Source organism: Gorilla gorilla, chromosome 1, assembly GCF_029281585.2.
Source record: "Gorilla gorilla gorilla isolate KB3781 chromosome 1, NHGRI_mGorGor1-v2.1_pri, whole genome shotgun sequence".
Taxonomy (NCBI): Eukaryota; Metazoa; Chordata; class Mammalia; order Primates; family Hominidae; genus Gorilla; species Gorilla gorilla.
The window spans coordinates 78,317,404-78,334,677 of NC_073224.2; the positions used below are offsets into that span (position 1 = coordinate 78,317,404).

At 38.2% G+C, this 17,274-nt stretch overlaps 1 protein-coding gene across 9 annotated transcripts in view; it reads right to left on the reverse strand.

Annotated features, from left to right (window-relative positions):
* RASAL2 (RAS protein activator like 2) overlaps positions 1-17,274 on the reverse strand; it is a 380,784-nt gene that overhangs the window by 9,008 nt on the left and 354,502 nt on the right. For 3 of the 9 annotated variants that reach the window (XM_031013565.3, XM_055366587.2, XM_055366582.2), the window contains 6 exons: positions 15,341-15,540; positions 13,696-14,557; positions 7,816-7,950; positions 6,111-6,313; positions 4,812-4,899; positions 1,524-1,554 (listed from right to left, as the gene is read on the reverse strand). In XM_031013565.3, coding sequence (XP_030869425.1) covers positions 1,524-1,554; positions 4,812-4,899; positions 6,111-6,313; positions 7,816-7,950; positions 13,696-14,557; positions 15,341-15,540 — 1,519 coding nt within the window. The remainder of the gene's footprint in view (positions 1-1,523; positions 1,555-4,811; positions 4,900-6,110; positions 6,314-7,815; positions 7,951-13,695; positions 14,558-15,340; positions 15,541-17,274) is intronic. The other 6 variants (XM_019027079.4, XM_063710618.1, XM_004027955.5 and 3 more) reach the window with 3 other exon arrangements.

Here is a 17,274-nt window from a genome sequence, read left to right on the forward strand (position 1 = left end):
AAAAAATAGGCAGTCTAACTAAAGGAAAGTAGGACTATCTAAAATTTTTTTAATAAAATCATTTAATCAAAACATTATCAGTCTCCTAAGGATTAGGTTAGAAGAGATACCCTAATCTTAGCTTCAGCAGCTCAGTAAATCATTCTAGAACCTTTCTAACATGAAGTCTATAGTTTTCAGAAAACAACGCAGGAAACAGTCTTTACCTATGCCTGTAAAATTAAAAAGAAAATAACACATAGGGAATACCTCCAAAGCCAAAAGGAGCTTTACTACCTTAGGGGTTTTTAAAATTGACCCTGAGAAAAGCATGGTAAAGTTTAGTCATGGTAAAGTTCAGAGAGGAGGTAGCAGGGCTGAGGGCTGGTGCTGCTCCTTGCTATTAAAACAGCAGCTACCCAGGGCTGTCATGTAGTGCTACACTTTGGGACACACGCTACTGGGAGCAGGCAGAGTGAAGACCACGGCCCTGGGGGAAAAATCTAGGTAAAACCACATACCACCATGGTATCAAGTAATACTTCCCTTTACTCTCCTGCTTTCTGGGGGCAGGAGGGTAGGATCCGTAAGGCAGCAGTGCTGGTGGTCACAGTTTCAAAAGTATATTAAAAAAAAGAAACAACAACAAACTAGCTCTTGCTTGTCATTATCACTTAAAAAAAAAATCCTTCTTTCCCTGATGGAGAACTCATGTGGTAAGATATACAAAATCAGCATTATTAATGACCCATGCATCTGGTATAAAATGCTTTTTATTTTAGGAAAGTAATTCATTTTAAGGATAGACAAAACTAAAGGAAAGAGCTGCAAGGCTTTTAAAAAATAATTATTATTAAAAAAATTTTAACCAATGAAGTTTACTGGGATAACAAATATAGATCTTTGAAAAGCCAATAGGTAAGAACTGGCCAGTGAATACTAGAAAACAAGAGGTAAGAGCTAAATATGATATTCCCCCCTCCCTACTCGCATTATTAGGAATGATCTCTAAACTGAGTAACTGATAATTTCTTGAATGATTAAAGAAAAGATATTTCAGAACTGGGATAAATTATAAGGCCTCAATACTAAGGAAATTAGGATTCTCCAGGGTTCATCCAAAAATAAATAATTCATAAAAAATTTGATTTTTAAAGGGTCAAAAAGCCTAAGAATGACTGTAATTACTTACTGCCTAAAAAGGTAACAACTGAAGACAAACAGCCCCCCCTACTAAACAGCTGAAAGTTTCCACATAAAGAAACTCCCTTTGTATTTCCCCCTATTGCCAACCTCTCAAAATAAAACAAAAAAGTTAAAAAAAATCAAATAGAGACTTATGAAAGTCATGTTCAGTTGGCAAAAGATGCTCGGACATTTCAATTCTGCCTGGATTGTAAGGGAAAGCAATCTAGTCCAGGATTCCCATGGACAGGAAGGATTCCCATGTGGGGAGTGGCAGGAGCTGGAATGTGTAGGAGGCCAGTGCACTGGGCCAGGGCTGGGAACTGCTCAGCTAGAGAACGGACGCGGGGTTTACTTGCCTGTTTGAATAATCTCATCTCCATTTATGACCTGTAATTTAACACAGCGGAGATATCACTTGCAACAGTAACTAGGCAGCTGCTTTGCTTCTCATAGGAGGAAGCCCTTCTCTGTTCTCCACCTGAGTCACATAGAGAGATCCTGGGAGCCACAGTGTCTCCTCATGCTCAGGGGTGAAAGGTGGCACATTCTCTGGTCTGATATTTAAGAAATGGATCCTTATGATCACCACTAGGATCCCTATGGCCCCTAAGCTACAAGGTCCAGGATAGGTGCTTCTGCCACTCACCAAAGGAGTGCTCATCCTTTTGCAGTTCCTGTTAGAAAGTGGCTGATGCAGGCCTGTGCCTTGTAGCATGAAATGACTCAAGAAGAGGCAGAGGCTGAATTCAGGGACAAGATTTTCCTGGGAGCACAGGGCTGCTGAGAGAGATGAAAACCAGTTTACTGGGCACCTGGCTGGTAGTGTTTTGGGAAGTGTTGACATAAGAGTCACTTCTCTGGGAAGCTTTCACCCCAAACACGTCTTCATTCTATTAAATGATGCCAGAAGGGCTGCTCTGCTCCATCATTCACTTAAGAGAGAAGATTTATCCTTACAAAAGAAAGGATCTGATACCAAAGTCATTCATTACAAAGAATGCCAAAGGATGTTTAAAGTCATTTGCTATAATAAGATTTTAATGTATCAGTAAGCCAACAGCTGGAATTGAGAAACCTTCCTTTTAAGGACACTATAATTTTCTAAAATTTAACTATAGTGTTTAGGATTTGTGCTATGCATGGTGCAGAGGTTTTCCAAATATAGTTTAGTGGATTCTCCCAACTATTCTTTAGGGATCCACAGTGGGTCTCTGGTAGAATAATTTATTATATAGTAATATTTGTGTTTGGGTAGGTAATTTATTATATTTAACCAATCCCAGTATGATTTGATTCATTAGTTGAGAGTGTGGTCCTTGCTGTTGAGTGGTCAGTGGAAGGAGCCGGATATTCATTTATGAAAGGTGCCTGGATTCTACCAAAATAGTCCAGAGAACCAAACCATTTCAAAACCACTGTCTTGAAGTATGGACTCAAAACATTAACTAGCTTAGCCAGACCACCAGTCTGACAGTGACTGACGGTTTGAGGATAGCATTTCTCCCATTCCTACACATGACACCCTCCTGGTTAACTGAGAGAAAGTCCTTACTTTCCAGAGCATTTGAGCCCTAATAAATCAGATTCCCTCCCTGGCTTTTACCTCCTATGCCTAGCAGGTGACTTCTGCTTTATACCCAGTCACCTAGCCCTAATATAAAATTAGGGGGTGGGGTAGAAATCTTCAGGAGCTAATCATGAGGCTGTCCTGTCAGCCTGTGTACAGAACCACAACTGTGGCACACCCAAGCTCCCTCTGCTTAAGACTATTACATTTTTTTTCAAGACAGGGTCTCACTTTGTCACTCAGGCTGTAGTGCACTGGCGCAAATATGGCTCACCACAGCCTTGACCTCCTGGGCTCAAGCTATCCTCCCACCTCAGCCCCCCAAGCAGCTGGGACTACAGACATGAGCCACCATGTCTGACTAATTTTTGCATTGTTTGTAGAGATGGGTCTCACCATGTTACCCAGGCTGGTCTTGAAATCCTGAGCTCAAGCAATCCGCCTGCCTCAGCCTCCCAAAGTGCCGGGATTATAGGCATCAGCCACCTTGCCTGGCCAAGACTGATACTTTTAAACCAGCTGAAATTATTTAAAAAGTCTGTTTTATCTCTTAGTACTAACATCTCTCCTTGTGTGGTTATTAATAGAACTCTTCTTGCTTTATATTGTTATATTGAAATTTCCAAAGTGAAAACCTACTAACATTAGTTTTCCTGACTCAATTGCCTTATTTATCCAGGCTGTTTTTCTTAAGTCTCTGGGATGAATTTTTATAATGTGAACAGCGAGATGGCCTAGTCTCCACTACCCTTACCTCACCTACCCTGGGGGCATCTAGAAAGATTTCTTTCAAAGGACCAAGTAAGATAATTACTACAGACCTTTCTTCTGATTCTCCGCATGTCTAAGTATCCAGAAACTATAGAGTTCAAGAATCCAAAATATTTTAAGGAGCAGTGCTGATTGCATCCTCACAACTCTCACCTGACTTCCAAGTCTAGTGTGTTTAAAGGAGTGTGAGGCCCATGAAGCATTCTTTCAGCCTCACTCTCAAATTTGTTGAAAAATAAACCCATTCCACATGGACTCTGTAAGGAAACTAGACTGTTAAGTACATGTTTAAGAATACTGGGGGCTCTAAAATATGCTGATTACTAGCTGATACCTAGAGAAGGGAGGAGGCTATCTATGCATAAAATCCTTGCTCTCATTTTTTATTTCACAGCTTAGGGATATGATATGGCATTTAAGGTTAAAAAATGCAAACCTGGATCGGCTATCTTCAGGGAAGCAACACATTCAGTGGCTAGATCAGCCACTATCAAAACTATAAAAACTCTAACTGCTTTTTGTTATTTGTTTCACCCTAAGAAATACAACCATATTTTGCAATGATAAAACAAAAAGGAGTTAGAAACACTTCTTGCCTCCTGGATTTTGCTCTAATCATTGACATGTCCCTATGAGGTGCTCTTGGCAGCCTTTATGTCATTGGTGTCACAGGTGTGAGCTACAGTGAGCAGAAGCCTAGGTTCTGATTTCAACAACCTTTTCTTTTTTTAAAGTTTTATCAAAAGATGCTCTCTAAGCACAGCACCAACAAAGAAGAGCAGCCAAGCACATTCCAAGCAGCAATGCCAAACCCTAAACCAAAAGAACAACAAGGAAAGGTACCTTTTTACAACCTTGTCTTTCCCTGGCAATTCCATTACTGTCTGGGGCAAAAGGTTGATGGCAGTGGACGTGACTGACAAGACCATGAACAGCACAGCCAAGCAATGGTCAGTGGAGGTCACAAGCCAGGCACATGCAGTGCACTTTTTCACAATTGCGCCCTTAGAAAATGCCCTCCTTTCCATAGGGAAAGAAGCAAACCCCATCATGCACTAGGTTGAGATTTGTCAAGCAACTGCACTAAACACGCTAATACTTTGCTGAGTAAACAGACTTCTCACCAGTGAAAGAAAGGAAAATAATGGAGGTCACATAGACACTCATTTAATCTTCAAAATGTAACGTCCAGAACTTTTCAATGACACATTTTCGGGTACCTGCCTTGGCATTTGCAAGGGTGTGAAGTCAGGAAATAATCGTTACTATAAACAAGTGCCTTCTATTAGATTCAAAGCCTGCTTACCTGTGCATCAATTATTTTCTGCTTTGCATCAATAACTGCTTGCATCTCAGCATGATCCTTCTTCAGTTCCTCTTCCACAGCCATTAGCCTAGAATGTGGCAGGAAGGAAATATCAACACCTTCAAAGAAAGGGCTAGCTAGTGTAGAGAACAGGAAAACTCAATATCCTCTGCCCTTCTTAATAAGACACCTGCAACCATCTTTTCTTTCTTCTCTGCTACCTTGGAATAAGACATCTAAGGTTGATTTTTCTCCTTGTGCCTGGATCCCACACATTTTCATCTCCTTCAGAATAGTAACCCCATAATGATTTCCTCCCTCTTCTCTCTCAGATTCCTTCCTGAGCACAACTTATTTCATCTTAAAATATCAAATCAACCAACAAAAAACAAACAACCCTCTCTTAATCTCAAGTTACCCTAAACCTGGCCCACTTTCTCTTCCCTTGCACAGCTAAGTTTCCTCAATGAGTACTCTATACCTAGTATGTTTAGCTTGTTTTCTGTCCGCCATTCACATCTTAACTCATTGATGTTTAATTCTGCCAGTCTACCCAAACACCTCTCAGTAAGACTGTCAATTACCTCCACACTATTAAAACAACAAACAGTTCTGTTTACTTGACCTGTCCATAGCATTTTACAAATATTGAGGCATAGTGGTTATGAGCATGGAATCTGGAGTCCGGGATTCAAATCCTGGTGCATCACCGTGTGACCTTGGGCAAGTGACTTAATGAATTTGTTGCCTGTTTATTTGTAAAATGAGAATAATAATGCGTAGGTGGAGGCTGTGATAAAGATTAAACAAACTATTATGTGTAAAGTGCTTAGAAAAGTGTGTGTCCCATGTCGAGTGCTACACAAGTGTTTGGTAAAACTGACCCTCCCTTTTTCTCCCTTGGCATCTGCAGCACTCTCAAAAGAGGTCCTCTGGCCCTAAAGATATTCCATAAAATTCCTTTCCATGTTTCTGGACTCATTTTGAAAGATTAATTTAGTCTTGGGCATTGGATATTTACATTTTTAAAACCGAGTTCTCCTCTAAGATTTCTCAAGTAAACCACCAAGTTTTAATTTTTTCTAATTGTTATGGTTAAAGAAAAACAAATTATCTTCATAGGAAGTGCCCAAGGTCTCATATTTAGGATATTTTAAGAGATACAGTCAATTATCACATTTGTACTCAGTACCACAAGGATAAAAATGGCTTTTGCTGCCATTCCTTCAGGGTTCTGTGGATCATCTCAATTCTTTGTCTTGCTAACTAGCCCACATCTGCTGCCAGGTGATGTCTAACCTGCTGATGATGCTTTTCATCTGGCTATCTTTTTCTTCCTGCTGTCTTCGGAGCCGCTCCTCGCTGTCCTCCAGTCGGGCCTTGTATTCCAGCAGCAGCTTCTGCATCTGCTGCTCCTGCACCAGCAAGCGGCGTTCATATTCCTCCAGTCGCCGGCTGGAAACTCTCAGGCGCTCCTTCAGTTTAGTAATTTCTTGTTCATACTAGGGCAGAGGAGGCAAGGAGACAAAAACTAGAGTCACACTGCTTTTAGAAATCAGTGATTTACTTTTCTTTCTTTCTCTTTTTTTCTTTTTCTTTTCTTTTCTTTTTTTTTTTTAACAAAAGAAACCCTAAGCAGTGTAGCTAGATGCTGGCTGTGCTGTCATTCCCTATACTGTTCTTAATATTCTTTATAATTATCAACTGGCATAAATGTTAATGGAGCATTGCCTTCCTTACTAAAATTACATTTTAAATCTTAACTTGGCATTCCAAATTCTACATATATATGTATCTCTCTCTACACTAGGCTACCATTGCTATAAGCCACATCCAATCTGTGATGGTATCAAATGAAAGGGGGAAAAAAAAAACCAGATGAAGTACTTAAAAGTCTGACAAATCACTTAAAATAAGCCAAAAGTCAGTTGTCTATAAGAGAAAAAGATTCTGTGTCATCATCTGCACTGTAGGATCTCTGATGTGTCTTAGCTCATCAGACTGCCATTCCTTTGTTCTACTAGAATCAGCCCTATAGAGAACAAGCAACATTTCTATAATGTTAAGCCCATAAATCAATAAGACTTTCATGGCAGAGGTTATTGCTGCTTTCTCCCCAACTATAAAAGTGTAAAGTATTCCAGTTACAAGCACTAAACAAAGGCCTACATGTTCTCTAGGGCCAATTAATATTGCTTCTTTGCCCATTTTCGTAATATGACTCACCTGCCCAATTTTGTACTGCTTGCTGGAACATACATGTCTGTGTTCTAAGGAGCTTTACATAAATTCAGTGACTCAATTAGTTACATGGCCCTTTCCTGTACTGTAGTTGCTGTGGCTGGGGTTTGAGTACACTGGAATATCATGCTGATAAAAAGAAGCTAATTGTCTGGTTGTCAATTAAATAACATAATGCTATATATGATATCAAGGTTCTTGTTTGATAACCCTTTTACCCCTTGTCAACTTTTCCTTAAAAAACAAAAAAAATCTAAACAATAGATAATATCCTTTTAACAATCATTTATAGAGCTATACATTCTTTATCCAGAAAAGGCAAAAAAAAAAAAAAAAAAAACAACTAAAACCAAAACCTAATTGTTACCAAGATAAACAAAAAGTCTTGCCCTAGGGTAATTTTGTCCTTGGGTGAAGACCAACAAGTTTATGGAAACACAGAAACATGAAATATTTACCTAAAATGACTAGAAATGAATAGTAGAGTATCCTCTAGATTAAGGCATCTACATTAAAAAAAATAGTAGCTAACTGCCACCCCCTAGCAAGATGAACATTTTCCATGTATATTCACACACACACACACACACACACACACACACACACACCACTGACCTATTTTACATAGATATGTATAGGATGATTAACATAAGGGGTAGAGGTGAAGATGGGGGTGGGATGAGTTTATGTTCTTAGCTAGATAACCTTTTTAGTGGCCTGTCATTTTGGGATCAGAAAGTTGATGAAGCAGACTAGGTTCTACCTTCTCAGCATGCTTGGCTTCATCTAGATTTTGCTCAGTTTCTTCCACATCCTCTTCATACTGCCCATTGTTCAGAACCCAGGCTGCTGTCCTCTCTACTGGGGACATTGTGGCAGAGTCCACAGGTGACTGAACCTGCATCAGAAACAGTTATTAGCATTTCCCCTAACAGCTCACCCGTGTGCTATGTTTCACAAACAGCTATTCTTGGAAGACATTAACTGTGATCTCTCAGTTTTCTAATAAATGCTCTTAGCTTTAAGTATTATTTTACTAATGCCAAGGCTAGGGGTGGGGAAAGAGAATATACATTTGTATAAGTGCAAACTATTCTGAACAGAAAGTTGTATATATCATATCCAAGAGGCATCCTTATTCTCCCTCTAAAGAAAGTCAAAGCCTTAAAATTGTTAATTTGCCCAGTGGTCCAAATACTGGTAGGTAACAAATTGCCTGCTGAAATTAATAAACGACCTCTGCCATAAAAGTCTTTTATGCCATAAAAGTCTATTTGATGATTAAATAAGAGAAAGAAAGCATAACCTGATGGTCAAAACATCTGTTTAGCCCAGACACAATCAGAAACCAAAAAACTGATTAGTGCTAAACAAACTCACAAAGCGCCCATTTATATATCAGAATGGCAAATACTAGGTTGGTGCAAAAGTAATTGTGGGTTAAATGGCAAAACCTGCAATTACTTTTGCACCAGTCTATTTAGTTTTCATATTATTGATTTAGAGAAAAAGAAGGACAAGTGATGCTGGTTATCTTTACAGAACACTGACTTCATGATGGATTAAGATCACTCAAGGGTCCTTATACTGGAAAATTTCTTGCATACAGGATCAAAATGATGGATACTGGGTAGTCTATTTTCCTAATCTACTGAATAGAGATACCAACACCGTCACCACCACCTATCTTGATCATCTCATAGGGAGCTGTGAGGATAAGACAATATATTTGAAAATTCTTTGGAAACTTCAGAGTGCTACAGAGAGGTTAGGTGTCAGTCATTACAATATTTATGTTTCAAAAACTAGCATTAGATATTACAATTTATATTAGGCTACTGAACATTAGTGCTTTCTCCACAAACAATGATGGAAACACACAATTTTTTTCCCCTCTGTCCTGCCTCAGAGAGAGAGAGTAAGCTAAAGAGAGAGTACAAAACTTGGCATGTGAGTTAGCCTTTTATAATTAAATAGAGGGATTTGTATTTTAAGGACCAGAATTCCATAATTTCATAATTGAAGGGCATTTTCTCCCCCATCACAGCCATTACATCTTAAGGATCTTTATACCATTCTGAAATAGAACTCAGTTAAACTCTAAATAAATATTTTAAAAGAAGGGGTATTTTGATGAACTGGAGAGTGAGGAAGACAAGATTAAAAAACTGATTACAGAGACTAAAAGGCTATCAGAGATGGGTTGGGAGAGACTTTAAAACTTACACATGCAAAAGTAACATAGGGACATTTCTTAAAGGTGTGAAGAAAGATCTGGTTTAGTCGATTTACAGATTATAGTTATATATCAATAAAAATAGCTTCATGCCTGGGGATGGATGTGCATAGTTTATATAAATAGACCCGTACACACTAAGCAATTGTGAATGAACTTCTAGAAATTTCTACTATTTTATTGGTCAAATCTTATTTTCAGCCACTTCCTAATATATCCTAGCACTTTGCTTGGCATACAGTAGGTGGTCAAAATAATAAAAATAAAAGTGACAAAATAGATCAATCCTAACTATTCCTTCTATTAATGATAAAGCCTTCACAAAATTGTAAAAAGGCTAGAAATATAGAATAAATAAAAAATAGTTATTGTGCTAGATTGAAAGGAAACAGAGGTGATTTTTGTTTCATGTTTTTTTTGTTGTAATATGTTCTTCAAATGAAAAAACTATATACTATCTTTTATATATTCTTGGTCTTATAAGCGTTGCTCTTATTTTCCAATTAGTCAATCTAATGCGCATCATATCATACAGTTCTTTTAAATGATACTGACTAGTTAAATACACAACAGATGCTCAATAAAATATTATTCATTTATTATTCTGGATTATCTTTAGAATTCATTACTAAAATATAATTTATTACTTAGAGAATATTCTATGTTTTTCCCCTAATCCTTTGGAAGGGCACCAAAGGCTTCTTTTCAATGATTGTTCCATCTCCTTATAAGCTGGATAAATAGCAAAAAATATCTCTAGTTTATAGTCCAAAAAATTGAGGGAGGAGGTTAGTAAGTGGTTCAGATTCCATCTTGCTTAGGAATAGCCTTAGAAAGAGAATTTATATCCACTGACTTTCAACATGATCATCAAAGATAATGAAAAAGACAAAAAGAAAAAGGAGCAGGAATTCCCATTAGGAATATCTTCCCTTTGAGATAAAGCTGTGTAGGGTTTCCCTGGAAAAACAGTAACGCTTTAGGGCAAAAGAGCCTGATGCAGCAGTTTCACTGATACTACAATTAATCATAGTCTGGCTATGCTGAGGCCAGTTCCTTGTTCCTTGCTAGTATTTACTAGATATAAACAAGACCAATTGGTTTCAGCTTCATAGTGTGAAATAGTCGGATTCCCATAAATGAATAACCCTTCTGCTATCAACACCAAAGAAAGGGCCGAATAAATTAATCCACAAACTTTGGGAGTTCTTGAAGAGGTTGGTTAGGAGACAGTTCAACAAATCTAAATGTGAAAACTGCAGCATCATATTAACGGGCTTGTCAATTATCTATTTTAAAAGGTCTCTTCAAATTCAAATTTCTAAGATTAGAGTACATGATAAATCTGAACAACTCATATATATAAAGTCTACTGTTTGTACGAAGTACATGATACATGAAAAACAAAATAGAGAGGAAAATAAGAAAAAAGCAATACAAACAGAGGCTGAAATGGGTTAAAAAATTAAGAGAGTTTCTTGAAAAAAAATTTATCTGTAAATTTTTTCACAAGGATTTTATTTCCTTCCTACTCATTAGACGTAGAAGACTGAAGCCAGTTACTCTGCAGACAATGGCCACTACTTTGTGCTAAGATATAAATGGAATTTGCATGGGACAAAGCTACTGATAATTACAGCCGCCTACAGAACAATCCCCACAAAAAAATCCTCTAGTTTCTGGGAGAGAATTCCCCAACACAATTTGCAATTAAAATATGTAAAGGAATTTGCCTTAAAAATGTGCTGATTATATAGAACTTCAGAGGCTTCATGGGAGTGAGATGAACAAAGCAAGCAAGAAACAGATAAGAAATAAAAAACTAGGCCGGGCACGGTGGCTCACTCCTGTAATCAAAGCACTTTGGGAGGCCGAGGCAGGTGGATCACTTGAGGTCAGGAGTTCAAGACCAACCTGGCCAACATGATGAAACCCCGCCTCTACTAAAAATACAAAAATTAGCCAAGCGTGGTGGTGGGCACCTGTAATCCCAGCTACTCAGGAGGCTGAGACAGGAGAACTGCTTGAACCTGGGAGGCGGAAGTTACAGTGAGCCAAGATCGTCCCACTGCACTCCAGCCTAGGCGACAGAGCAAGACTCTGTTTCAAAAAAATAAAAATAAAAATAAAAAACTAACAATGTAAGTTCAAAACAATGAACCAAAAGCCAGTGTAGGAAAAAAAAAAGAAACTTGAGCAATCAAAATACGGTGATTTATGCTTCAACTGATAGCACAGTGGCAGTACCAGCAAAAATATAAACAAAGATTAATATTCAAAGCTGTACCTGGACATCTCACTGTGCCTGTACCCCACTTCATGCCAAAAAATATATTTGCTGACTCATTAATGGCTGTGACACAAAAACTAATTTTTATATTGGTTGTTTGGAGACTGTATGCATTTCCTACCTCCCATCCATCCAGGCAGCCCTCTAATCATAACCCACAGAAACATGTATTATGTGCTTATGCGATAGGTATTATATTTTCCTAAAGAAAAAATGTTATAAATGACAACTGGTTCCAGATGAGCACAAAAAAGGCTGTTTAATTTATAATATTAATAAACAACCAGCCTGAGTCATAGGCCCTCATGGAGTCACAGAGCACTCCATGATACAGAAGGAAAGAGTAAACAAAAGAAAAAAGAAAGAATCTTTATTTTCCTTTTCTGTACAGGGCTGGGCCTAAGTACACTTTTGAAAAGCAGGTGGAGGACACTTTCCCTGTCCTGTCCCTCTTGCCAGATCTCATGCTCTTCGCTAATCCTATTTTATCTTCAGTGCCCTTGTGCTGCCCTAAGTTCCTGAGTAGATATTTGCTTCTACACAGTATTCTGATTTCTAAAATTATGTATTTTTTCCTTTCTCCTCCCAATAAACACCTTAATTCTCTGAAAGTAGTTGATCTCAACTAGAGTCTAGCACAAAAGTGATGTGAGGAAACTACTTCACAATAAGGTAGGAATGACTGATAGCCTCCTAACACATACATTTTATGCTTATATACACACACACATTTATATATAAAAAATACATATGATACATATAAAAGATATATTTTTCCTTTTCTTCAAATAAAAATGCTTACTAAATCAAATGATTTGGTGAAATTTTGGGAAATATAACAAAATAAAAATGAAAAATTTAAGACTGTAGAAAAACTTTATTACTCAGTAAAAAATGACCAACTAGGAGGTTTAGCCCAGGAAGTCTGCTTCCAGAAACAGCTTAAGTTAGTCATGCTTTTCATCCCTTCTTCTATTTCTGTATCCAAGGATTCTATAAATAATCCAATTAAAAAATCAAAGTAGGTGCAAGGGGCTCTGATCATAGCAGACTGGAGGCAGAGGCAGCCATATAGGTAAGTGCCTAAGCTGTAAAAATGCAAATATATAAAAGATACAAACTAGGATTTTATTGCAGTCTCCCTGCCCAGTTATTTTGCTGCATAAAAGGATTTGTCATAGAACTCTTTTAATCTCAAGTTTTTTAGTACTATCATTAGGTTTCAAAAAAAATTCAACTAATACAATGCTTTTTTAGGAGAAAAGTCTTTTTAGATGAAAGATATATAAAGATATATATTATATATATGAAAAATTATATGAATGTGTATATTATATATTTAACAGTAGTTTGTTTCAAAGGGAAAAATATGTATTGATGCTTCAAAATGTAATATTTAAGGAAGAAATGATTAGTTTCTTGGCAAAGCTTTTTATTTGTCAAGAAAAAAATTAGAAAATCTTATATTAAGATTGGATGTGATGTTAGCTGGGCTTGTCCATGTAAATAGAAATGTAAGGGATTTGCAGATGTTTAGAATACTTCCTTTTCCACCTGTGCTTCTATCTTTTTACTCTCTCCTTTACCTTGACTCTACAGGTGTTCAAGTGTTTATTTTTCTAGCTATTTCCAGGAAAAGCCACATGGGACTTTGTATTTCCAGAAGGAGTTGAGGGATGGAATGGAGGGCAGTCATATTAAACTCTTGGCTCGGAATGCAAACCTTTATTCTGGAAGCTTAAGAAAAAAAATTAAGGATTAATTTTCAGATTTCCAAAATAATAGTTGGTTTTGCCTACAGATTTTAAGTATCTAATTATTCATTTAACATCATAGATTTGCTCTAAGTGCAAACTGAGGTAGTAGCTCTGCTGCTTGAAGAGAAGGAAGGGGGCCCCTGCGTGTTTGTTAGACTCTTAAGGGGAATGAGTCAAACTACATTCTGTAGTCACACCTGGGCAGAAGCCTCCCAAATTTTTCCTTTCCTCTTTCCATTTAAAGGTTGCTTTTAAGAGGAAATCTTGTTAACAATAGGATTTCCCAATGATTTATGTATAAAGAACCAAGGAAACAGATGGACCAAGTAGAAGCCAGGCCCCTTCAGCACTCGCACCTACCTGCTGTGTCTGTTGTCTCTGGATTGCTCTCACTTTGGGAACAGGGCTCTCTCTGGAGGAAGAGGACTGCTGCCGGGACCGGCTCCCATTCTGCACAGCTTCGGCCACCAGGGCTGCGGACGCCACTGACATGCTCCCGGTGCTACGTAAGGAAGCACTGTGTGGCAGGGATGGTGGGGCTTTGGCTCGGGCACCTAACCCACCCTGGTCCACTTTTCGGATCTGGGCCTGCCCAGTACTATTTTGTCGTGGCAAAGCAAGAGGTATGTGTCTATCTGGCACCGTGTGCCGCCTGGAGAAGTCCTCACTCTGAGTGCTACGTTTAGTGAAATCTTCCATGCTGCTATTGCTGGGTCCACTGAGCTTGAAGTCTTCACTGTTACTTTGGCTTCTGGAACTGGCAGTGCTTAGGTTCTCCAAACTGGAATCTATAGAGGCCTTTGGCATTGCTGGAATTGGATTATTGAGGTGATAGACAGGGTTCTGGAACGACAAGGGCTGAAGGCCACCTGGCTGGTTCAAGGCTGGGTGCAGGGGCCTTCTCACTTGGGGTGCACTTTGGGGAGTGCTCTGGGTTTCCCGCAGCTGTTTGATGCTGGCCACCTGGGTTATGGAAAGCTGGCTTCCGGTCAAGCGTATAGGCACATCAAGCATGACAGATGCATGCTCCACTTGAGCAGCATGAGTGTCCTGGAGGTCCATGAGGGAGACGCTCCGACCATTAGGAAGGCTACTTTCCCTTTCATCCTTTTCAGAATAAGTCATGCTCTGAGAGGAGGCTTGCTGAACCAGCAATAATGTTTTCCCTCTGAAGTAGCTGTCTGTGTTGTCCTGGCTTGGAGATTTTAGTTTATGCAAATCACTGTGGAAAAGGAAAGGACACTTAATTTCTCTTGAGACAACTTCAACATGGCTAAGATGCCTCAATTCAGGCATATGAACTCCTCTGAAGGTTCTTATGTGGATACGTACATTTCTTTGGAAACTCAGATTTTATCTAATTAGGGAATTATTACAATTCTTAGAAAAAAATCCAGCATTTTTACTTTTTCCCCAAAGCTAGAGAATAACACTGTAGATACCAACCCATCACTGTCTTCAGTTTTAACCAGGATTCCAATAATTTCCTAGTTAGGTTTTAAACCTTCCCCAAATATTCCAATTCATACTTACTTGTCTAAACCTTCAAGAGGAGAAGTTCTAAGCACACAACTGAAAGGTCCCTGCAAAAGGCACAAGTCTTGCCAATCCCTAAAACAGTCTAAGCATCGACATTGTATCTACCTGTCCAGCTGACATAGCCAGCTATAAAATGGTTTTAACCGAGGTTCTCCAAGATTTTGAATGCTATAACGTACAGAAACATGAATTTCATAAAGCCTTTAGTCTTCCACTAAGCAAGAAAGAAATTTTTAAAATATGCTTGTGGAATATATTGTAACTCTCTATACTACCATTCTAGAAAATAAGTTATCCCAGATCTTGTGCATTATTATGACAAATAATTGTACTGCTCTCAGGTCAGATGAGTCTTCAATTGCTCATGATTTTAAACTTGTAAATTCAACAAATAGGTTGAATATACTTCTGCTAAATCTAAACATTATGTTTCTCCGAGATAGTGGTCAAATTCTCTCTTTCATACCTGTCAGTGGGGTCTTCAAATATTTTCTGCAGCCCAGAGGAGAGGCTTCCACTGACATTTGGACTGGAGTTATGTTCAGTGAAGCGTCTCAGTTGCTGTTGTATTGGCGTAGGATTAGTCAATGACTTGGTAATATCAGCAAGAACACGAGGGAGAGGCCCCAATTTTGCCACGGTCGCCTGTAGGAAGGAATTTTCACCCTAATTGGATAATAAGCATTGCGACATCCACCACAGATTGTTTTTGGCACAACGATGGCCATTGATGGAGGGGTGTAGGTTGGAGGGAAGGGTAGGTGTTTGCATATGGGAGTGGCAGGTTCATAATGCATTGTTATGGAGCAGCAGAACCATGGCGTCGAGATGAATGGAGGAGGCGAAACAAGGTGCGGCAGACATCGAGGAAAGAAAGGAAATCGAAATCAGGATTATGCAAATAAAAATTAAAAGACATGCTCAAAACTACCAAACTAATGCCATTCCAACTAAAATAGGCATGCGAAGCAAACTAAATCTTTGGGAGGCTAGTAGATCAAGGTGGGGAGGGTGGAGGAAGAACCAAATTCCTTCTAACCAAAAGAACTTCAAGATCAGAGGATCAACTAATATGATAAACTTTCAAAGAAAAGGGATCATGTGAGAAAAGAAATGCATGCCAACATATAAGAAGGTGCTCATTCAGGAATCCAGAGTACTGCAGGGCACACAGATGATACTGCCATCCACTATCCCAGTCAATCTTGGGAACCCTGACCCACTGCCAACTGAGTTTCCATCAGTAAGACAATTGTTATTGTTAATTTAACAGCAAAATCAGGTAAACTTCCTCTATGAGATATGTCTAGATGTATTCCTGGTTCCCAGGACCAAACACAGATTAAAAAGGAGAAAGTGTGTTTACACAGCAAAGCCCGTTAAAAAGACTTTGATCCTGAATAAACCAGGCCCATTTCACAGGAAAACTGAATCTGCATCCCACTGAGATGCAGTTATTCAACAAAGACGAACTCTTTAATACTTGCTTTATCCATTTCAATCATTTTTTTATTTAGGGAATTCTTATTCTCATGGGGTCTTAGGGGTCCCCTTCAACTGTCAGTCAGTTTGGCATAGCTGCCTTTGGGTCTTTGCCTTCTCAACAATCAACAGACTCTTCTACCCTACTCAAACAGGTATAGATGCCACCAAGGCCTTTACTTGCTCAATAATGTTGGGCTATGATTCACATGAAAAGGATTTATCTTTGGCATAGCTGCAACTTAAAAATCTAGCTAGCATTTCTAAAAGTGAAGAAAAGGTCCTCGAGAATAAGGAGCAGTTTATTGTTTTACAAATATTTTAAGCACTGGAGGACACATTACCACTTATGTTTCCTCAGCAAAGTGGTCTTTGTTAATAGGTTTTATTCCCCTTCAAATTTTACTGATATAGCATTTTTATTGATAGGAAAATAGAGGAAAAGAAGTAGATCATTATCATAGAAAAATGACTGTCTTTTGAAGTTATTCTAACATACCACCACACATATTTATAAAGTGCCTGTAGCAAACAAAAACATCAATAAATAATTATTGTCATAAGCCTAGCCAACATCTATTAGACTATTTTTTACTACCAAATCTATTCCTTTTTGTTAAATTCCAGAAGGAAGAAAATGATTGGCATGGTGTATATTTACTTATTAACACGGTATATAATAAAATTCTTAGCAAATGATTAAAAATAATTGCTTTCTGTATTCTTAATTCACATCTGTAAAGAAAGAAAACAATAACTGTTAGCACTAATAATTATATGAAACTCTATGACTTATATAGTAAAAAAATTTGTTTCATGGGTAAAGTTACTTAAAACATGATAAACCTAGTATTTTCTTAGCTAAATCTATACTTTTATTAGAAATTACTATATGAGGTTTCATCTTATCCTATTAGA